The sequence below is a fragment of the Berghia stephanieae genome, chromosome 1 (genome assembly GCF_034508935.2).
Source record: "Berghia stephanieae isolate SIO BIC M18660-M18661 chromosome 1, UCSD_Bste_1.3, whole genome shotgun sequence".
In the NCBI taxonomy this organism is placed as follows: domain Eukaryota; kingdom Metazoa; phylum Mollusca; class Gastropoda; order Nudibranchia; family Aeolidiidae; genus Berghia; species Berghia stephanieae.
The window spans coordinates 15,918,562-15,942,627 of NC_088360.1; the positions used below are offsets into that span (position 1 = coordinate 15,918,562).

Consider the following 24,066-nt stretch of genomic DNA (forward strand, 5'->3'; position numbering starts at 1 on the left):
TTGAGGGATCAAAGCATCTCTTTAATTTTTCGAGTGAACGAAATGGACTTCTATTGTCAAGGTGTTGTCGCATTATGTCTCGTCGCTTTATTTTTTTTGTTGTATTCTCTTTCGTGATTAATTTTTGATTACGTTTGGAATAATTAAAATCTACTGGTATTGTCATTTCATTGTGAATGTGATTATTTGTGGTTGAAATATCTTTTTTTAAAGGTGAAAAAAAAATTATAATAAAAAAAAATTTTTTTTTAAATAAATAATTATATAGAGAGGTGGGCCTTTGGCCTACCAACCTCCGCTGCACGTCCAACTCGCCTTGAGCATGCATTCATGTAAAATATAAAGATTTTTTTTAAAAACCTACCTCTGTTTCAAAAACTAGCATCTTTCAACTTTCTAAGAAACATTTTGATTTTTCAGAACTTTAGTTCGTTAAAAAAATACTGGCCAATCTGACCCGTTGAGTCGAATGAAAACGAAATTTTGTTGTTTACACGGTTCAAAGGAAATGCCTTAAATAAGCTTTCATGGACTTCCTGTGTTGTTTTTACAGTGTCACGTGACCGTTTTGAGAAATTTGACGTCTGCTACAAATAATTAGACCGGTGGGGGTAGATATTTTCGTTGGAGCAGAAAAAAAGTGAGTATTATTTCTTGTACTTGTAGAGAGGCCTAGGGTCCACCAGCAGACCAGTTGATTGAATGAAAGAGAAAAAGGCCTTTTTTATCCGCCGCCACCACCACCTTGAAAGAGTGGAGGGGGGGGGGGGGGGGGTGCATGCCGACGAAAGTGTCGCTTGGTGACCTTGGTGACGTAGAGCATCTCAAGGATACTGGCAGTTGCAGGTGTTCTTAACCCCTTAACAGCGAAGCTAATTTTTTGCTTTTAGATAATAGTTTGCTTTTATCTTTATTATCGTTTCCACCAAGAGAGCAGTCAGACTATTGCAACTCGGACTTCAATTGTCTATAATCGTTTTGCCGTTACTTGTCTTTTGATGATAGAAGATTTGGTGTTAGGTCAAAGATCGAATTTCGCCGCTAAAAGGTTGCATTGCTACTGGGTTTGCTCTTCCCCCCCCCCCCCACCTTTTTTTTTCTTCTTTTTTTTTTCACCTTAGTATTGTCGGTTGCTGCTATTTCCCTTTTTATGATTAGCAAGTTCCGTGGGAGTCTCACAGGATGCAGGAGTACTGCAATTAACCCTTTGCCAGCGACACTGATTTTTTTGTTTTCAAATAATAGTCTTCATTTATATTATTTTTTAACGCTGAAAAACAAAAACGTTTCCACCATAAGAGCAGTAAGAATATTGATAAAAAGCGCTTTGAGCACGTTGGGTGGATATTGCCCTATATAAAAGCTCATGTTTTTAAATTGTATTTTGTTTTTTGTCTTTTGATGAAAACGGTAAGATTTTATTTTTGGTCCAAGTAAGATTGATATTCGCCTTTAAAAGGTTAAGTTGTTTTGTTTTTTTTTTCAGGTTTTTGTTTTTTTTCAAATGCCTAGTGAGAGAGAAAAAACAAAACAATCATACATGTATCTGCAAACAGCAGAACGTTTTCATTTTACAATGAGATGGGAAGGGGAAGGGATAACACTATGACAAGAGAGAGAAAGAGAGAGAGAGAGAGAGAGAGAGAGAGAGAGAGAGAGAGAGAGAGAGAGAGATGGGCGGGGGAATGGGGGGGGGGGGGATAGTAAGGGGGAATGGGAAAAGATGAAAGAAACAATGGGTTGCCTGATGACGTAGATCAAAGGATTGTTACAGCAGTGTTCACGGTGCGTACTTCGTGAAATTTTAACCTTTTACAGTGACACTGATTTTTTTCTCCAGATTGCTTATGCAAAATAAATCGTTTCCACCAAGAGAGCAGTAGTAAGAGTATATTTCGACTCGGGCTTCAATTAAACTATAAATCGCAAAGCTTGTCTTTTAATGATAACATTAAGACTAAGATCTGGAGTTTGGGGAGTGTAAGATGGAATCTCGCCATTAATGGTTAAAATTGTTTTGATTTTTTAAAAAAATAACACACACACACACACACACACACACGAGCGCGCGCGGTCACGACAGCGAGGACTATCTATTGCTTGTGTTGCAACGGTAAACCAGTTTACGTGTACGTAGATCCTGAGGCTAGATGCCCCGTTACCGTGTACGTAGGCACTCCCCCCCAAAAAAAGAAAGAGACACACACACACACTCACACATACACACGCACACACACACAGAGAGTCTCGCATCCGCTACGAACTAATTTTGCGCACCAATTTTTACTGCACTAATGCACCAAATTGCATACCTATCTAGGGACACTTTTTTCCGCATCTTTTTCTCAATAAACTTTTTTAAAAACCTTTGTTTTGCTTGCACTGCACCGGTACCAGATGTAGTAACAGACGGAAACCGACACGATATCGCGAGGAATGAACCATGAAAATATTTAGGATATAATTTCAAACACAACTTTTGAAATTCATCAAGGATTGTGTAGTACCGAATGTTTTTTGATAGAAAACAAATGCATCTTCAAATCTAAACTGCTTTTGACGGTTAGCGGTAGGTTTTTTATTTATTTTTCTGTCCAAAGGAATGATTTGTCCTGGTATAGAAGCTAAGTATTGGTAACACCGGCGCAGCTCTCTCTCTCTCTCTCTCTCTCTCTCGCTCTCTCTCTCTCTCTCTCTCGCTCTCTCTCTCTCTCTCTCTCGCTCTCTCTCTCTCTCTATATATATATATATATATATATATATATATGACCGGATCATCTTTGCCCCACCACTGTAAATAGGCTAGAACCGCCACTGCCTCAGGATCTACATACGTTTACGGTGTACGTAGACACTGAACTGCCAATTGAATAACCTAGAAACAAAATTCAAACGGTTTTATCAATGGAATGATATACTGCATCATAGTAAACTTTATACTGTCATTTGAAAACTGAATGTTCATTTAAGTACCTACTAAATGTCGATTCCAGTGGGCTCATCTCTCTATAGAGTCTCTATACACACAGCGAAGCCTACACATTAATTCAACAGTCATTGTCAGTCATCATGGATAGGTAGTCGCATCGCCCGTGGCTGAGCCGCTGATCGAGCCCCGATATCGATGTTACGGCTCTGGAGTGAAAATTGTGTTTACCGGTGAACATAGTTTTACTTCCATTGCCGTGGAATCGCTTCCTGTGCACTAATTTCGTCACTTCCGGTCTCATTTTAAAGAGGAGAAGCCAGCGCATCAGGCGGCGTTTTCAGATTTTTAATCCGTTCATTCTTTGTTCAGATGCCAGCTGTTTGAAAATTTGGTAAGTTTTAACTTCATTTTAAATACATTTTTCATTATATTACCTATTTTTAATTAATGTTATATTATTCGCCAACCATTTTTCTCTATTTGTGTGAATTTTGGTGGTGATTGATGCTGGCGAAAGCGTCTTTTAGTGACTTTAAATACGATGCGTGTTCATGAAGTTGGCGACGGCCAACCAGGATTGCCTCTCGATGTATCCCCGAGTCTCCTGTGTACAGTGCAGTCTGTAAACTATCGACTGCGTTTGCTTTTGTGACTTGTATAAATAATTTCAAGCTAAATAATTGCTGTAAAAAGACTGAAAATAGTCCCATCCATAATTTTAGTTTTATTTTATGAATGAATGTTGAAACTGAAATGACTTTTTAACTGGGATGATACCGGACAACTAAAAATTATGTTCCACTGATATTATTTTTTATCTTTTATTTTTGTTTGTTCTGCAGGTTAAGTGTGTTGGTTTAATTTAATGTGGTTAATTTCAATACAAATAATACAGAATAGCATGATAGAGCCAATTCAAGTATATTTCATTCATTACTTTACTCTTTACCACAACAAAAATTATTATATAACTTTTAATTTTGTTGATTTAATCATAATCGAAGTACTTTTTTTGTTTTCAGAGTCAGACGTTCATTATGACACCACATTTTCATGTTTCATTTCCTGCCTTGTATTTTTAAATATGAAATTGAAATAACAATATGAATTTGATTGTCTGCCACCTCCAACTCCCGTCGTCTGCCGCCTCGAACTCCAGTCGTCTGTCTTGTATTTTTAAATATGAGATTGAAATAACAACATGAATTTGATTGTCTGCCACCTCCAACTCCAGTCGTCTGCCTCCTCCAGCTCCAATAATCTGCCTTGTATTTTTATATATGAAATTGAAATAACAACATGAATTTGATTGTCTGCCACCTCCAACTCCCGTCGTCTGCCGCCTCTAACTCCTGTCGTCTGTCTTGTATTTTTAAATATGAGATTGAAATAACAACATGAATTTGATTGTCTGCCTCCTCCAGCTCCAATAATCTGCCTTGTATTTTTAAATATGAAATTGACATAACAACATGAATTTGATTGTCTGCCACCTCCAACTCCAGTCGTCTGCCGCCTCGAACTCCAGTCGTCTGTCTTGTATTTTTAAATATGAGATTGAAATAACAACATGAATTTGATTGTCTGCCACCTCCAACTCCAGTCGTCTGCCGTCTCGAACTCCAGTCGTCTGTCTTGTATTTTTAAATATGAGATTGAAATAACAACATGAATTTGATTGTCTGCCACCTCCAGCTCCTATAATCTGCCTTGTATTTTTGAATATATGAAATTGTAATAACAACATGAATTTGATTGTCTGCCACCTCCAACTCCCGTCGTCTGCCGCCTCCAGCTCCAATAATCTGCCTTGTATTTCTAAATATGAGATTGAAATAACAACATGAATTTGATTGTCTGCCACCTCCAACTCCCGTCATCTGCCTCCTCCAGCTCCAATAATTCGCCTTGTATTTTTAAATATGAAATTGAAATAACAACATGAATTTGATTGTCTGCCACCTCCAACTCCAGTCGTCTGCCGCCTCTAACTCCAGTCGTCTGTCTTGTATTTTTAAATATGAGACTGAAATAACGACATGAATTTGATTGTCTGCCACCTCCAACTCCCGTCGACTGCCTCCTCCAGCTCCAATAATCTGCCTTGTATTTTAAATATGAAATTGAGGTAACAACATGAATTCGATCGTCAGTCTCCCCCAACTACTTCTGTATCATTGCTTGGACTTCGATGTATTTATTCAGTATCATTACCTGGATATTGCCTGTGTCTACATTCCATGCAGCCAACAACCCAGAGTGCCTAGATTTTGTTGTCTTCTGTCTTTTGCCACATATCAGCCATCTTATGGATTTAAGCGAGTCAGTACGTGAGTACCCTTTAATCTGTTCTCTTAGTGATGTTGAATGCAAAGCAATTATCAAATTTTCTAAAGTTCATTTCAATTTTAATGTAGTTTAATAGTTAGTCATATGATACATCTCTTCGAGATGTTCAGTTTGATATATGACATGCCTATGTTGCAGAAAGTTTGCAAAGTGTCGGTATTTATCGGCTTATTGTTTGTTATTATGTAATATGTTACGTAATATTCAATTTTGCATTTTCAGGTTAAGTTTTCTCTACCACTCTTATGTAGTTCTTGTTTTTAATTTTGCATTTTTATCACTGACCATGTTTGCATATATAAAGCGGCAAGCTTGTTTCTCCCGAGTACTGTTGGTGCCCAAATGTCTTGTCCAAGGATGCAAAAACATTGGGCAGTACATTTGCAAGTTGCATTTACTGACACTTGTTCAACTTTATTTCTAGCCCTGTTCATTGTTTTTTTGTTTTTTTTTTCTTCTCTCCGAATACCAGTCATCTTTCGTCTGTTGCTCATTTGCCAATGCCAAATATTAAGTGCCTTCCCCAAGGACACAACTTTAGTGTCTAAATTCATACGTTTATGCTCCTTTCCTCTTGTTTTAACAATTTTTGTGTTCAAAATTAATCATAGCCATAGTATTGTAAGCATGCTCTGGAAGAAGACCACCCTCAAATCTGTTTTTAAAGTTATTATCCGTTCCTCGCGTCTTTATTTTTCATTTTCTAGGGTTATGTAATTGCATGACGTTGCATAATATTGCATAATAATCATTTAATTTTTAAAAAATTTGCTTCGTCTTTCCTTTGCGATCATTTTGATATATGGTTTTATATGTATTCCACCCCAAATAACCGTGATTTTCCATTTCCCCCGCTTTTCGGTTGCTCTCTGGTCACAGTTTTAGTTTCTTTTTTCCTCTTAAATTATATTAAGTATTTTGGTCCACTTTTGCGGACTAATAATCCCGTAACTTTGGTTCTAATTGTCACATTGTCATAATTTTGGTACCATTGAAAAGTGTATTTCTTGCAGAATAGCATGAGACTATTTTGAAAACAATTGCTGCAATCTCAAATTTTCATGCAACTACCTATCATGGAGTAAACAGCAGACAACTTCACAGTCAGAAAAGCGAGTGGAGCAGGCACCCATGTTGGCAACAACAAGATATGAAGTGAATAGAAAAGTGCCAGAAGACAATAGAGAATAAAAATTTTTTTCGCGGCGGTGGTGGGGTTTGAACCTGCGACCTTATTGGTACGACAACTCCGCCTGGCAGGTGAGAGCGTGGCTCTACCGTGTGAGCTATCCACGAACACAAAAATATTCGTTTCAAACTCAAAGTCATTACTAGATCCCTCTCTCACCCACTTCTTGAGACCGCCGATTCGTTCGTACACCACCATCGCAAATAATTTTGACCAGCAGTCAAGCCCAATAGCCAACATTCCCAACACAAACATATAACATAGAAACGATTGAGACACCGAGCATGCTCCGGTGCATGGGGTGAATCTTTAATTCAGAAAAGCGAGTGGAGCAGGCACCCATGTTGGCAACAACAAGATATGAAGTGAATAGAAAAGTGCCAGAAGACAATAGAGAATAAAAATTTTTTTCGCGGCGGTGGTGGGGTTTGAACCTGCGACCTTATTGGTACGACAACTCCGCCTGGCAGGTGAGAGCGTGGCTCTACCGTGTGAGCTATCCACGAACACAAAAATATTCGTTTCAAACTCAAAGTCATTACTAGATCCCTCTCTCACCCACTTCTTGAGACCGCCGATTCGTTCGTACACCACCATCGCAAATAATTTTGACCAGCAGTCAAGCCCAATAGCCAACATTCCCAACACAAACATATAACATAGAAACGATTGAGACACCGAGCATGCTCCGGTGCATGGGGTGAATCTTTAATTCAGAAAAGCGAGTGGAGCAGGCACCCATGTTGGCAACAACAAGATATGAAGTGAATAGAAAAGTGCCAGAAGACAATAGAGAATAAAAATTTTTTATTCTCTATTGTCTTCTGGCACTTTTCTATTCACTTCATATCTTGTTGTTGCCAACATGGGTGCCTGCTCCACTCGCTTTTCTGAATTAAAGATTCACCCCATGCACCGGAGCATGCTCGGTGTCTCAATCGTTTCTATGTTATATGTTTGTGTTGGGAATGTTGGCTATTGGGCTTGACTGCTGGTCAAAATTATTTGCGATGGTGGTGTACGAACGAATCGGCGGTCTCAAGAAGTGGGTGAGAGAGGGATCTAGTAATGACTTTGAGTTTGAAACGAATATTTTTGTGTTCGTGGATAGCTCACACGGTAGAGCCACGCTCTCACCTGCCAGGCGGAGTTGTCGTACCAATAAGGTCGCAGGTTCAAACCCCACCACCGCCGCGAAAAAAAAAAAAAATTTTTATTCTCTATTGTCTTCTGGCACTTTTCTATTCACTTCACAACTTCACAGTGGACTCTATTTTCAGTCCATGTTATTTTACTTTCATTATAATCGTTCTGTAACTGTTATGCATCAGAGAATATTTAACTCACCATATCCATATTCACTGTCCATACTCCTGGTTCTGGTTTAGCAGATGACAATGTCATTACTGAGAAAAGTAGAAGTAACGACAACATCGTCGCCATCTTGAATGACAACATAGTAAAATTGTAGTCATGGAGAGAATGTACTTTTTAGAAAATTGGAAGTAAAAAAATAGTTTAGTCCTTTTTAGAATTTAATTGATTTTTTTTAAATTTATTAATGTTAATAAATATTTATGATTACTATTCAATTTACTTCCTTTCTGTCAAAATTAACCCCGAATCTGTCATAAAAACACCGATGTGGAACTGTGTATTGAGTCCATTAGTGGACTGAAAACACAACTGTGTATTCGGTCCACCGGAAATAAAAATATTTTAAAAGGACCAAATATCGTCTTATACTAACGAAAGAGTGAAAATGGAGAGGCTTCGTATATAAATAATTGCATTATATTTTATTTGTTTTCCACGTTAATTTGTGTATTGTTGTGCTAACGAAGGGTTTGTACCCGAAACGTCCATTGTCTGTTTTGTTCTCTTACGTAGCCTCTCTATTTTCACTCTTTCGTTAGTATTTTAGGATCACCGGCTTCAGGCAGTCCTACTGTTTTCTACTTTTCATATTTGTGATTATCAAAACCGGTGAGTTTTCAAAGAGGACCAGAGTTTTAGTATTGTTTGCCCAAGTAAGGTTCTATTCGGTCACTTTTCACATCGATAGCCGTCCTCGAGGCATCAGGCCTCCCCCCCCCCCCCTTAAAAGAATTAAGAGTCATCTTCCTTGCTGCTCACGCCGATATTGTCTACACCAAAAGTGTCCCAAGTTGTAACCTTATGAATAAGGATAGGAACCAAAATAAAAAATAAAAATCGAGTCCAAGTAGCTACAAAGCAGTCCTTAACCTCTCTCTCTCTCTCTCTCTCTCTCTCTCTCTCTCTCTCTCTCTCTCTCTCTCTCTCTCTCTCTCTCTCTCTCTACATATATATATATATATATATATATATATATATATATATATATATATATATATATATATACAAATTGTCACTCACATTTTTGTGGCCGAGACGTTCGTTTCTGTGGGCTATCATACACACACATGTACACACAACACACCTACACACACACACACACACTCATAATATAAGCAATAAGAGCACACCACAACAATGCCACTACACATCAACACTAATCACCACTACACAACGGAACCAAGAACAAGCAATTCGTATGGAGTAAGAATTTTTTCTTCGGACATTATTAAGGATTACGCCGACTGAGGACGTGGAATAAGCCCACAAAAACGAACGTCTCTGCCACAAAAAATGTGAGTGGCAATTTGTATTCTATATTAGCTCTAACCATTATCGAGCACTTTCGTACCTACGAGTACCCACCAACACTCATATATATATATATATATATATATATATATATATATATATATATATATATATATATATATACATATATATTTTAAATTACTTTAGAAACATTATTCTCTGTGTGGCCAATTTTAGCCTAATTGGCCAGGCCAATGGCTATCTGGCAACCATGGTATCGAAAATTGAGATCTATTTCAGGCTCCCGATTTCGAACAACTCTCACTCAAGACTTTCCGAGAGTAAATAAAACGCTGTAAATGATATTATTAAGCCGTCAAATTGCCATATGCCTATCCCTTTCTGATGATGACTACCCTACAATAGGCTCAGTATCAATGTTGTCATTATCGATTAAGGTAGACGATAGGTATAGACGATAATTGGTCCGTTTTAAATATTTTTTTATTTCCGGAGGAATGAATACACAGCTGTGTTTTCAGTCCACTGGTGGACTGAAAACACAGGTCTAAAAAAAAAAATTACTGGCGCTTCCGGTTGGCCAATCAGAAAAAGATGGGTAGTAGCCGATACGGCAGTATCGAAGCTCTTAAAGACGAAGCCTCTATACTAGTCAATAATTGAATATTCAAATTCAAAAAATCACTCAATAAAGCAAAATAAACTGTTAGTTAGCTAGATAGTTCTTGTTTTTGACTACTACCGACGTGTATATAAATTAGTACACTTTGAATGCTATCGATCAAACGGTAAAATTTTCAAATACTTTCTGAGACTTGGAGTATTGTAAGTAGTTGAGTACTGATATCGATAAACGCCCACTAAGAATCTTTCTTTTCCGTTCATCAAGTCAGTGAGCCAACATGGGTGCGAAACAAGAATGGTACAGTCATCCACGAAAATGTGGACCAGGATCCCGATCATGGTAATATATTTATTTGATTGATGCGTTGTATGAATTTCTTACTGTATTCACACTTATTCACTTATATTGGCTTTTGTAAAACGGTGTTCCAAGTCCTATAAATACAAACATGACCTATTATCGATAGATTTTATGAGTTCGGTATTTTGGCAGGCATGGATAAAAATGAAATTTATTTTGGGCTACCTCGGGCATTTGGTTTTCAATTTCGGAGGTTATACGTACAACGCTTTTGGCATAGATATTACAATAATTAAAATGTAGATACACGTGTCCCTAGAAATTGTACATTGCATTAGGATTAGGATAGTGATAGGTGTTTTTTTTTTTTGGTCAAGTCAGGCAAAACAACCCCACTGCCACATGATTATAGGCACTTAAATGAAAATTCAGTTTTCAAATGACAGTATAAAATCTGGTTTACTATGATGCAGTATACCATCCCGATGATAAAACCGTTTGAATTTTGTCTCTAGGTTATATAGATAGGCACTTTGATAACTCCAGTCCAGTGGCCGCCGATAGGCTCACTGTAAGGTGAAACTCGTTTTTTGGAACTTTATTTTTGACCCTTTACTGTTTTGGTCACCATGGCGTTATTTGTGAACCTATGTGACTAACTTTGGTATCATTATAAAGGGCACAAAACAAGCTTTCTAACGGTGTATTTAATTCTTAATTCCTGATTGTATTTCTCAGAAAGCTTATGTAATAAAAATTTATAAATTTTTGAATTATAAGAACTTTTTAAATTATGGATACATTTTAATTATACTTCATACATCGATAGACAATTAATTGAAGAATATCTCTGCCAAATTTCATCAAAATTGATACACTCGCTCATTATTTTATTTTTTCCGCCATCAACCCCACTTTTTAGGACAAAAACCTCATATTTTTCCCCCTTTTCATTTATCCTTAATTTTTTCCATACTTTCCATCCATAAAAATGATTTATATGAAAATAAAGCTTATTTTCTGACCATTAAAACTATACCTAACACTTGCCAATTATTTTTTAATTGAAACAAAATTACTGAAAACAATAAGTAGGCCATGTTGACCGCAAGACTCAAAATTTCCCGATCGCCGCGAGATGCTGGTTTTGAGGCAGCAGTGAGATCACAGATTCTCTCTGTAAAATTGACAAAAAATTTCAATAGAAAAATATAAATAACTCTGGAACCGTAGGTCGTAGAGAAACAATAAGGTATCAAATTTTATGTTTTTTCAAGTCCCATCTCCCTGACTGAGTCAAATCAAGATATTTTGAGTTTGAAAATTTTATCAAAGTGCCTTATATAGAAGCAGAGTTATTCAATTTTTTATGCCTTAAAAACACCCAAAATTTACTATAGGAATCAGCCTGAAATTGGGCACCAGCTGACTGAGAAAACGAAAGGGGATTCCCCTGTAACACTGTGACGTCACAAGGCTAGGAGCCAATGACCGACGCTGACCACGGCAGTCCAAGCTGAAATGGCGTTACTTTGGTAGATTTTGAAATGAGTGTGATTTTATGGAATGCTCAAAGGGTATCCTGGAAGCAGTTTTGAAAGTTGAAAATGGTATCATTGGAAAGGAAAATGATTGAATTTTATGATTATTTATGTTTTAAGGGGATTTTTTCATGAATGATGATAAACGGCTTGATTTTCTTGCCCACTGCAATTAAGCTATCTTTCCATTACTTAATTTAAGGAGGGAAATGGTAATTGTACCAAAAGATAGGACGTTCAATGCCCTTTATTTTAGTATTTAATTTATCCAATTCTGTAAATAAATACCAGAGATATCTCAATTTAACCAAGCCATGGTTTTAGCCTGTAGCTCACAAACGATAACTAGCGGTCACAGGTGAATGGGAGAACTGTGACACAGATTTAGCCATTCATTTAAGTGCCTAATGATTATCATTACTGTCATTACCACTACACCACCACAACCTTTATCATTATCATTAGGTAGTCTGATTCCAGCCTGTAGATAGGTGCCGATTAGCCATCGAAAGAGTGAAGCGAGTTTGGGTTAAAATTTGAATAACACAATTTCACAATCATCACTGTACTTTACTGTACTATTGCATTATTTTTCACAGTACCTGAACGGTTCTCGTATTATTTTAAAGAGCAGAGATCAAGCTTTATTTTATTGTGATAGTAATCAATGTAGGTACATTACCTTTGTCAAAAATTATATGATAAATTTACGTCATTTTGATAGGGTGTTTAACAGAAATTCTAAATGTAACTCACACACTTGGAACCAATGTCATATGAAAGTGCTGGTAACACTGATTACAAAACAGTAATTTGTTTCTATCTTGATTAGAAATGTAGTTACGGCAGTTCAAAGTCTTATATTTCAGACTGATTTTTACCCCAAAATAACCATTGGAAAGTTGTGACCGAAATGGCGTGCTGTCAATAAAAATTAGTTAAAACAGTTAATATGGAGTTCTTGCTATATATTGTATACCAATATGTTCGTCTTATCGAGGACAATGCATTTACATTAATACAGAGGAGGATAAACATTTCAAAATAACACATTACGCAAATGTTGCAAGATTAAATACTTGGCTAGACGTTTGAAACAATGTGCATTATCACTTTTGGATTTATCCCCAATATCTCACTGAAACAATTGCAAATAATTCCCCTCTTTGATTTATTACATAGAACATAAAAAAGGATTTGAGAGTATTTCAATGGAAAGATATATACATGTTACGTAATGACATATATTGATATTTTTTTGGTGGCGTTTTTATGCACCTCCGTTGGCGGTGATGGTAAAGTAATGGAAATGTTGCTGCAAACGTCCATGAGGTTTAAATAGTTTTAGATTGTAGTTTAGCACGCTGCTTAGTGATTACCAGTGTGTTTATACAATGACAGTAAATTAAAGGATAATAACAATAATTTTAAAAATCAAAAGTAAAAAGAAACATGGCATACAAATACTGATCTCAAATAAATAATTTTAGAAAATTAAAATCGAAGTTTTTTTAAAAACATGATAAAAAGTTTTTGAAGGAAAAAAGCAAAGTTGTTTTTTTTAAATTGTCTACCATCGGAATCGAACCTGGTACCGGTACTTTCAAGGTTAGAGTCTGACAGCTTGTGCACTGCGCTACGGAACCACCTGACTGTTCATCACATTTAATGTCTTTCTAATAGGTACTTTGGTAAAAAATTCAAATTCATCTGATCAGTTTGAAACTTACATCATTGCAAAGGGCATAACAATACGATTCCAATGATACCAACTTTATACAAATCGGATGACTACAAAAAAAGTTACGTAAATTTAAAGGTTAAAAATAGCGCCCTTATATGTCTTTGTAATTAATTCACGGACTTTGTGACCGTAAAATGGTGCGAAATGCATTCAAAACTACCTAACTTTGTTAAAAATAAAGATATTTTTAAAAAATTTTCGCGTCCTTCACCAGACACTCTACATGTAATCTTACATAACTCGTATTTTGAGTCGACAAAAACGTTTACACCCATAACTCCACAACTATATTGGCTACAAAAATGAACATGGTATCAAATTAAAGGTCTTGACACATACATTTCAGACAGATAATTGAATATACAATTCAGTGAGATAATTTTGACATAAAATTGACATTATATAACATAAAATCACATCGATCAACCAATCATGTAATAACGTCAAATCAATTAATTCTTGTGAACTAATTCAACAAAATTGACGTCAAGAAGTTCACCAAAATCATGTAAAAAATATATATTTCTACAATCTCAAAGAAAAAGGGATTGATCAATGCATTCATCAAAATTTTTTTGCAGTATAATCCAGAGATAAAGTGTCTTGATCGATGAAGAATCCAGAATATTAAATCCATAAGAAGAAAGTAATTCCGTCTCTATTCCCCCCCCTCCCTACTAAACCCCCTCAAAAATCCTATTTCAAAAAAAAATTTAAATAATTTTATTTCTAACCTACTGATCTTTGATGAAAATGAGATCACCCAAGGCTATGTCCGTCACAGCAGTCTCAAATTTTATTTTGTAATCAGAGGAGTCTGTCTCAGTCCAGTAAGATATTGTCAAACCTAATGATTTCTTAGCTACCCTCAAAACCCTCCCGAAATAAATAATATCAACCCCATCGTCCCACCAAACATGACTAAGTTTTCTGCCTACCAACTGACCTGGATCCCTCACTAAACTGTCTAACTCCTCCCGTGTTGTTGAATCAATGTCTAAACTGTCGAAAATATTGTTATCCAATCCATCCCTGGTACTAATAGCATCCCTAACACTTTTCTCTAACTTTCTTCTCTTTGTCATGTCTTTGTTCTGGATCCGCAATTTGATTCGTTTCAAAATTTCCTTCTCTACAGTTTGTCTTTTATCTTTTTCATTCTTACGTCTTGCAGACACCGAAGTGGTAGCAAAATTTGTTAGGCTACATTGCTCTTCACTGGAGTGAAAATCTAGCCAGAGAAGAGTACTATTAAAAGTTGCTTTACACTTTGCGTCAAGAAAAGTGACTGATGCATTTGGTGCCCAGTGAAGCTGTGCATCAAACATCCCTAGATTTCTTTCAGCCTATAAATTATGGACTGGGGCGGCAAGTGCACTATTCAGCTGGTCCTCCGTTGGATTAGCCAACTCCCCATACAGGTAGCGACAAAGCTGTCGTTGAAGAGTAACCAGCAAAGCATCAATAATTTTTGAGGCAATTTCAGAAAATTCCGCCTCATTCTCAATGATTCTCAAACTTGACAGTACAGGTTCCTGTACCAGCGGCCGTCCAAATATATCAACACTGGAACTGCACAGCTCACCGGGATTCTCTTTCATGATCTCTAATCGGTGCACAGCACACTTTAAGTACTTTGTCTGATAGAAAATAAAAAGGAAAAAAGATATTTGACAATCAGGCTTATCATATATTTTGAATAAATGTGTATTCTTTTTAACAGAAAGCTAAATTTTAGAGCCAAAATAACAAAAATATATCACGATTCTTTCACAATTACCCTCCACCAGACTGTATGGACCCAGTTATCTGATCACTGTTATGTGCCAGACAATAATAATAAAAAGTAAGAAAAAAATTAACAAAATGGTCCCTTTGCACATGATGTGAGCAGTCTCCCACCACCCAAATAAGCTGTCAGACACACACACACACACACACACACCCCCCCCCCCCACCACCTCTCCCAATGGAATATACGTAAATAATCATTCCCGAGGATGGAAAGCCAAGATGGGGATTTGTAATCAATGAATCATTATACCAAGATACAGTTCAGACATCACCAAAAAAAAAATCATTGAAGAAAATATGATACTTTAGAACATGAAAGAAAAAATATATTCACCAGTTCAAAGTGTTTCCTTTCAGTAGCAGGGGTGTACACCAAAGCCATCCATGGTCCAGTGACCAGTTTTCCCAAAAGCCCAAGAACCTGGAGTTGGAGGGAGAGAAGTGGATCGCTTAAATCCGACCCTAGAGCATCCGCCATTTTCGAGTTGGTACACACAGATTTTGCGTATTGCAGCAGCATTTCTTTATGGTGATAAACAGTCCCAGCCAGGTGGAACAGTATGTGCAGTCTGTTCCCAAGATACCTCGGGAACGTGTCCCCTGGCAAGCCATTACAACGCATGTGAGCCTTAAAGGCAGCGGGATCCCCTTTGGCTTTATATCTGAAATTGATTATAAAACAAAAAAAATATAGAGCATTTTGAATGCGCATTCTATAAATATACTTGGAACAATGAACATTTTGAAAAAAAGCATTTTAAACTTTAAGATGGAAGATGGCTGTATAATTATTGTCTTTAATCTTATAAAAGTTAAATGACAGAACGGATGGGAAAAGTATTAAAAAATCTTAACTATGACACGAGCAGTAAATGACTATTTACTACCTTTTTTACATTAAGTTAGTCAACCCCCCAAATAAAATTCTAAGCTACATAGCGCTTGGCAGTCTACAATGGCTAGTTGACAGAGGAAATGGTCATTTCCAAAGGCATAAACCGCCAAAATCTTGAAACAAAAACAACAAAAATCTTGCTTTTATATAGCGCAATATCCACTAAATGTACTCACAGGGTCCAATGACCAACCGCAACAAGTAGGACGAGACATGATACCTGTTAGACGATATTATTACAATTTCCTGTCCGACATGGTCAAGAACTCATTTTACACCTTAGCACAGTGGGAGAATGTGAGTAAATAGTCTATTCCAAGGTCTGAACCATGCGCTAAATTCAGGACCTTCCGATCCGAAAGCGAGGGTCATACCACAGGGACATATAGCCACAGACCAGATAAATAAAATATATATTATGATTTGATCAACCCATACCTCAGCTTGGAAACCAAATGCAATAAATTTGCTGCCCGACAGTCCGATCCTAGGGTCTGCGACGTCACACCTTTCTCTTTGTCTATGATCTTCAAGGTTGTCCGGGCTGCATTAGCCAAACCATCCAGTGGATGGATTTGGCAATTTAATTCTAGCAGACTGCGTCCTAGATTCTCCTCCAAAAGGACAACTGTAGCGTGATTTGATGACGCGCGGTCTGTCAACGTCGACAAAATTTTAGCATTTATATTTGAGAGTGTAGTGTGTTTGTCTGTGTTAGTGTATGCAGCATATAAAGAACTGATGTCTTCAAGTGTTTCGGTGATGTGATGTGTGTAGTCTGATGCTTTACCACCAGGAAGTTCTTGGCTGTTGATGGTGAGTGTATTGTCTGGTGTGTTGATATGTATGGTGTTGATGTGTTTGCCTTCTTTTGTAGTTGCATCCCAGGAGAGACAGCAACTGGGTGCCTTTAGGATAGCCTCGGCTACTTGCAGATTTGATAGACGCCCAACTCCCTCATCATGATGGAGCATGAATAGGGAGATGGGCAGTCTGAGAGGACTTTTCCTGTTAATATAACCACAGTATAAGATAACACTTTGGAAACACAGTCCACTGGAACATTACAAAGCAAGCAGTTGAAAACAGCTTTGCAAGTGGAACAATTGTAATTCTTTTTTACTTTAGTAACAATTTCCACATCACTGTCACTGCTTGATGAAGCAGAATGTTGGATATTTTCCTCTGCCTGTTTTGTGCTGAGTACAATGTATTTTTCATAAAGTTTTTGGTACTTTCTTTCAAGATCTTTTATCTGATTCAAGAGCAGTTTATTTTCTCTTGAAAGTTTTTGGTTTAATTCTTCTAGATCAAGCTTTTGTCGCTTTATATTTCTTAGCTCAAGATTAGTGTTTTTTATCAATTCTCCTTTTGTCTCTAACTGAATAGTTTTTCTCTTCTTCATCTGGTTAACTTGCTTGACTTTGAAATTTTTTTTAACTTCAGACAATGTTCCTTTGACGGATTTAAATTTAGATACATAAGTAGATTGTAGATTCTTCAAGGCATTTCTTGACATTTCACATTTTTTACAATCATTTCTGAGTGACGGTGGAGATTGTTGTGGGTGGTCTGTGTGTGTTTGTGGATGTGCCTGAATGTTTTCATGTTGTGGTGTTTGTGGAGGCGAACTCTCAGTATGGTGTGGCGAACTCTCTGCAGAAGGTTGATTTGACTTAGCACTTGTGCCGGAATAATCAATCACAAATGGGGCATGTAGAAATGTCTTTAAATTTTCACGACACTGAGGCCTAGTCAAATTTGCCCACCTCAACTTCTTAAATTTATTCAGAAGTCGTTCTATGTCTCAAGCTCTTGAAACTTTACTTAAGTTTTCAAAGGGAGCTATCATATCAGCAATGTCTTTTTTCTTGAGGCCACGAGTCTCCAAAAGATAAATGATGTGGCCATTTCGCACATGTGGAAAACTGTCCTCTGCAAATGTGTCACTGACATATTGATTAATTTGAGCTTTGTTTATTAGCTCCATGAAGTCTGTGGGAGAGAAAGTAGAATACATAAATTCTCATAGATTAAAATTAATTTAACTCAATGGCCGGGTTGGCTCTGTCAGTGGTAAATAACATTTTAAAGTTAAAGAATCAAGGACTGATGCTAAATTTATATAGTGAATTATCTAATACTCACCACTCCTACTTTCTAAACTTTTTAAACACATCTTTAGTAAATAAAAATAAAACATCCCATTTATATTTTCAACTTGTTTTGCACATAAAATTGTTTGTTCTTAATATTTAATCGAGGTGGGAATTCTCTCTATATCCTCTATAACTTGCACTGATCAGTTTAATTGAAATTAAAGTCGATGAAGTTCAACTCTGAAATCAAGATCATTTTATTTAATTTGATCATAATCATATAGGTAATTACTAATGCAAGAACATTAAAAATTGATCAGTTACACAATTAACTATTATCATTCAGGAGATTTTTTATTAGGGTATTTTTTAACCACCGTCCACTCTTTAATAAGTCACAATTTAACAGGATAAATAAATACGTTTTTAATCCCTCCATTGCCAAATCTTCGTTTATGAGTTATGAGAGTGAGAGACCAAAAGCAGGAGGTATCAGTATCAGGTTTATTAATGAATAATGGTATAAAATTCTATTATTTAATAAGCTCAGACGAACTGGAAATTATCACTAGAAATGAAAAAAATAAACTTACCGCTGATATTGTCAATAAATTAAAGATCGATGGAGATTTCTATAACAATCACTGGCACTGATCTATGTAATTGAAGTTGATGAAGTCGATAAAGTAACCCTGAAATCAAGATAATTTTATTTAATTTGATCTTATATTTAACTAATACAAGAACATAAAAAATGACCAGTAACACAATGATAACATTCGAGTTTGTTGTTTTTTAACGTTGTCTAATCTGAAGTCATAATTTTACAAGATAAATATAAGTTCATCAATTTCCTGTTAACGATTGCCAAAATCTGCGTCATTCATGAGACCCAAATGCAAGAGGAAATTACAGACATATTGGTGTAATATTCTATAACAATAAGCACAATAAAAACTGGAAATTATCACTAGAAATGAAAAAAGTACAAACCTACCCCGGATGCTGTCAATAAATTAAAGATTGATGAAGATGCAAAACTGAAATGACGATTTCATAAAATCGGGAATTTCCGAAAATTGTGCACTTCCGGTAGTGCCCCAACTTTCGAATTCGGGCATGTTCAAGATGGCTTCAGCCTCGGGTCGAGTCGTGATTTTACTGGAACGAGAAAGCTATTTGCGGTGTCGAATTTTACTTTAAAATCATATCTTAATAAAAGATTAAGATGTTAAACCGGGACGCCAAGCATACAAATCGATTTACCAACTTTCAGATTTTTAATTATGCTTTATTGAATTGTACACTATTTTATCCACGATCATTTGTGGTAGAAAATAAATGCTGATTTGAACAAAACTATCATCAATCGATAGAGTAATTCCTCCTGAAAAAAAATAAGACATATATCATTAAAATCGGCCCATAAATAAAGGAGCTATGAGAATTTTCCCGACCCCTGTCACAAAAAAGCTTCAAAAAACTGGTCACAGCCGATAGCTCATTTATCGGGTTGTCGCTGGAGTGCCGAGGCGGCGTTTACCAAAGTACCTATTTCTAAAACATTATTTTACCTTCACTGCAACTTCTATTTTCTGGGTTTATATTTCGATTTTTAAAATTATTTTTAAAAAAAACATCCTACAGTTGTCACGATATAACTTTCGCCATGTCCAAATACAGAAACACAATATCGCTGATGAAATTGGGTGGAATTCGCATGAGTGATCCGTTAAGATACACCATCAACGGAGGCGCATAAACACACTACGTTATTTTTTACTCTGTTTATTTAATTGCATATAAATAAAGTGGTAGATTGAACGAAGTTCAAATACATTGTAACGGATTCCCTATTTTAATTGGAAGGAAAGTTATGGCTTTTAAATCCTTTAAAAATGTCTGCTGAACCACTTTGGGTTTATTGCTAATACATCATTTGAACTGACAGTTAATATAATATAATACCACCACATTCCATCATCCCTACCACCACCAATTCGTCACTGTCACTACCACACTGGAGCCCAAAGCAGAGCTAGCAACTCTCACACCTCCTCATGATCAATCTAGGTTAAGATCCATCATTGCTGATGGTTTCTGCGATTTTGGAGTCCAGAGGAGGAATTTCCTCCTTTTAAAAATTACATTTTCTCGAAACAATGTGCTAGCAATGAGAGAGTTGATGTGTGGTGGACCCACAGGTGCAGTTTCCCACTCTCCTGAAGTTAGCTTGAGTATCAATGATAGTCTGTCATCTCAATTGCTCTAAAAGTGGGGTTTAGTGCAGTAGAAATAGGCCTTAATGGCAATCGTTCAACGTTTTCCTACTTTTTCACTTTTTGTCACCATCAGCACTGATCCATTATTGTTTCTAAAGATATTTTCAGACTGGGATATATTTTATTTTAAAATTAATTTTCTTGACACTTTTTTGTTTTTCTCCACAGTCGTGTCTGCAGTAACCACCATGGATTGATCAGAAAGTATGGTCTCTATGTTTGCAGACGTTGTTTCAGAGAATATGCTGCCGACATTGGCTTTCAAAAGGTACATGTTTGAATATATATTTTTTAGGTCAATTGTCTGGGATTGGGCATTTTGTCAAATTGTGTGTGAACGTTTTGTTTATGACAGGTAGCCAATACTGGCTGGGGATAGATTGCACATTTTCATCTGAGCCTATTTGACTACTTTGTAGTGAGAGAATGTAAACTTGAAATATGTACAGCTAGAGATAAATTTGCATGGGTGCAATATTTCTGATTTATCCAGACCTTCGGCTTTTTGAAATTTATTTTAGTTTATTTTTTCTAGATCTCCCTGACATGATACTGTTTTGATTGAGACGGGTCATATTTTCAAAATGTTTCAGGCTTTTTGGATCTATTTAAAATAGATTTCATGATTTTTTGGCCCATACCTACTTGCATCTATACATTTAAAAACCATTAGTTTGGAACAGTGGAGTTATTTTAGTATGTAGATGTCATAAAACATTGCGTGCATGCAATTTAAAAGCAAATTTCAATCAAAGCATGTCATGTGTTCTGTAAAAATAGCAGGAATTATCTGATTAAAACCACTCACCAAAAAAACAATTGATTGACATCACGGGCAACATGAAATAGTAAGGTTTAAAGCAATTTGTTAAAGACATTTTTTCTACACTACATATGAAGTGTTTGTAAGGTGTCTCTGTGAAGGCAGTGTCATATTGAGATTTCAAATTTATATAAAGTTTGGTTACAAATTTACCACACATTATAACCTTGAAAAATAGCAACAGGTTTTGAAAGCAAAAGTGCCATTAGTAGCTTTGTTCTTGGCACCTTTCTATTGTGATATTCATATTCAATCTGAGTAAACATTTTTATGCAGATACGCAAATTTATGATTCAATAGACCTACCATCAGTGGTTTACAATTCCTGATACAACGATCAATTCTTGGAGGTACAAAAATAAGGTAAAGCTAAACGATGATACAACAGATCTTACTGTGTGGAATGCAGAGACAAACAAATCAGCTACTGCTCTCAGAAACAGTACAATACAATTTTCCAATTAAACAACAAAATTTAGTGTCGTCATTGTCATTGATAAAGCTCTTTCCATGAAAAATCTATGTTCATGGGGGGGAAACAGAAGAATATTAAATGAAGAAAATAAGTTGGATTAGTCATTAACACCAAAGCACATAGAAGTTTTGATTAATTCCCTCGTTTTCTACAACTTGGACTGTTGTGACTCCTTTTGGGCACATTAGGTTAAAGTCAATATGTCAGTGATGATAATCTTTCGTGGAATTCCGGGATTTTGTGATTTTTCATAAAAAAAATTTCCTGTGTCAAACATTTTCCGCTAAGTGGTAGTTTAGGTGAAAAATCACCGTTATGCCTTGGATGAAAAGATGTCCGAAAGGGAATGGGATGGAGCAAATGGGTGTTAATATTTTGTATCCTTTAGATTTGTACTCTTTGTTTATTTTTTATTTTATTTTTTTGTTAATATGTTTGTTCTGAATTCAATTGAATTCTTTACATCTTATGTCTAATTACCAATTTTTTAAAAAATCAGAATGGTCTCTCTCTCTCTCTCTCTCTCTCTCTCTCTCTCTCTCTCTCTCTCTCTCTCTCTCTCTCTCTCTCTCTCTCTCTCTCTCTTTCTTTGTTTCTCTCTCTCTCTCTCTCTCTCTTTCTTTCTTTTCCATATTTTTTTTTTCTCAGCCCACCTTCTAACTTGATATTATTATGTTTATAGATATCTCTTGGTAATAGATGATGTAACAGTAAGTTAGGCTGATCGATTTAAGTAATCTTTTTTTTTTTTTTTTAGGCTTAATTTAAATTCGCTCATTTGATGGATTATGTTTTGCAATTGATTAAAGATTCTTATTTATGAGCTGCGTGACCACAAGGTTGCAGTAATGCATACATTAGCTGTGTTTTAGTATAAAAACAACTACCTCCTTTTGGCCAAAAGTTTATCATAATCTTGATATAGTGGGCAGCATTATAGGGTTCTCAAATGTTTAATTGGGAATGACAATTTGTTACATCGTATTTACAAGAAGTCAAAGTTTGTATCTAATGATCAGAATAGATGTGTTTTAGAAGTATTATATTACGTAATGTCAAGTCACAATGAATAGCTATGTTATTTTTCATTAGGTTTGAACTTGAAAGACAAGTCGATAGCATTTCCCCCTTTTTGACAAATTGTCATTATCATCACTGATGTGTGTAAACTTCAGGTTGTTCAAAATAACGCCGTCAGGCTCCTTAAACGAAATAAACGAATGCCCGTCGGCAACTCTTCTTCTCAGTGGGTTACATTGGTTTCCTGTGCAGATTTCCGTTTTGTGTAATTTATACCCCCTTCCCCAGAAATATACACTTTTTTTTCTTGTTGTAGCTGTTCTTGTTCATTTTGTATCCTTGCTCTTAATTTCCTCACTCCATAGTCTAAATTTATTGCATTTTGTGTTGACTTCTGAGATTAGGTCAACCCAAGGTTTTCTATTTATTCTCTTAATGACTTCATGTTACTTTGCTATCTTCCTCAGCTTGATTAAAATGGATCATCTGTGACAATGGATGGCAGAAAATATGAATCTATGATCATGGCTTGAACATCTGATCAGTGTATATTTATGATAATAAATTTAAAATGGATTCAATAGAACTTTTTTGTTGTGTTGTTTTGTTTTTTTTGTTTTTTTCAGTGCTAGTTCTTTAATTATTTTGTTCGTCATTGCAGCACAATTGAAATGCTTTAAACAGATTTAATAGGTACATATATACATACCTGCCAACCCTTCCGCTTTTGGCAGAATCATTCCTATTTTCACTCTTCCATTTTGTTCTATTCCGCCATTGTTTCTAATATTCCGGTGTACAAAGGGGATGATAATGCTAAGAATAAAAAAAAAGAGCTCTGGGCGGGGTTCCTGACTAGTGGGGTACATACTGTGTCTTCTATCCCCTTATATCGGTTTTCCAACGTGCTTTCTGTCTTTGTCTTGGAATTATTTTGTCCTGGCCCTGGCCGGAGTCCTAAATGGGAGGGAAACTGTCAATTGCCTAGTTATTATTTTGGGAGATGCTATTTTTTTCCTTGTAAATCATCTCTCTGTTATATTTTATTCTACTTGTTATTTTGAATGTATAATGGAAGCATTTGAGTGTATTCCTCTGTTGGATTTTGTGCTTGTGTCCGGATGAGATTTATAGGTGATCTCAAACTAGTTACATTGGTGGTGTGCTATTGGAATCTACATCTGACCCCTATTTGTTCCCAGTTCCCCTATGTCTTACTTTTTCTTGGGTGCTTTAATTGTAATTCTAGAACTTTCTACTATCCCATTTTTTTCCTTTATACTGGCGCTGATATAACCTAAATGTTTTGCAAGCGCCGTAAAACCCTTAGAACAAATAAAAAAGAGCAAAGG

At 36.0% G+C, this 24,066-nt stretch overlaps 2 protein-coding genes across 3 annotated transcripts in view; one reads left to right on the top strand and one right to left on the bottom strand.

Moving 5' to 3' along the window:
• Positions 1-8,097, bottom strand: part of LOC144969013 (transmembrane protein 87A-like) — a 38,594-nt gene extending 30,497 nt beyond the window's left edge. The window contains exon 1 of one of the 2 annotated variants that reach the window (XM_078907966.1): positions 7,815-8,097. In XM_078907966.1, the coding sequence (XP_078764092.1) occupies positions 7,815-7,925 (111 nt within the window). In that variant the 5' untranslated portion in view covers positions 7,926-8,097. The remainder of the gene's footprint in view (positions 1-7,814) is intronic. The other variant, XM_078907972.1, reaches the window with a different exon arrangement.
• Positions 8,098-9,922: 1,825 nt separating this feature from the next.
• On the top strand, positions 9,923-23,300 carry LOC144969094 (small ribosomal subunit protein uS14-like). The gene is made up of 3 exons (XM_078908147.1): positions 9,923-10,080; positions 20,565-20,664; positions 23,182-23,300. The coding sequence occupies exons 1-3, from the start codon at positions 10,019-10,021 to the stop codon at positions 23,188-23,190; spliced, it is 171 nt and encodes a 56-aa protein (XP_078764273.1). The 5' UTR covers positions 9,923-10,018; the 3' UTR covers positions 23,191-23,300.
• The last annotated feature ends 766 nt before the right edge of the window (positions 23,301-24,066 follow it).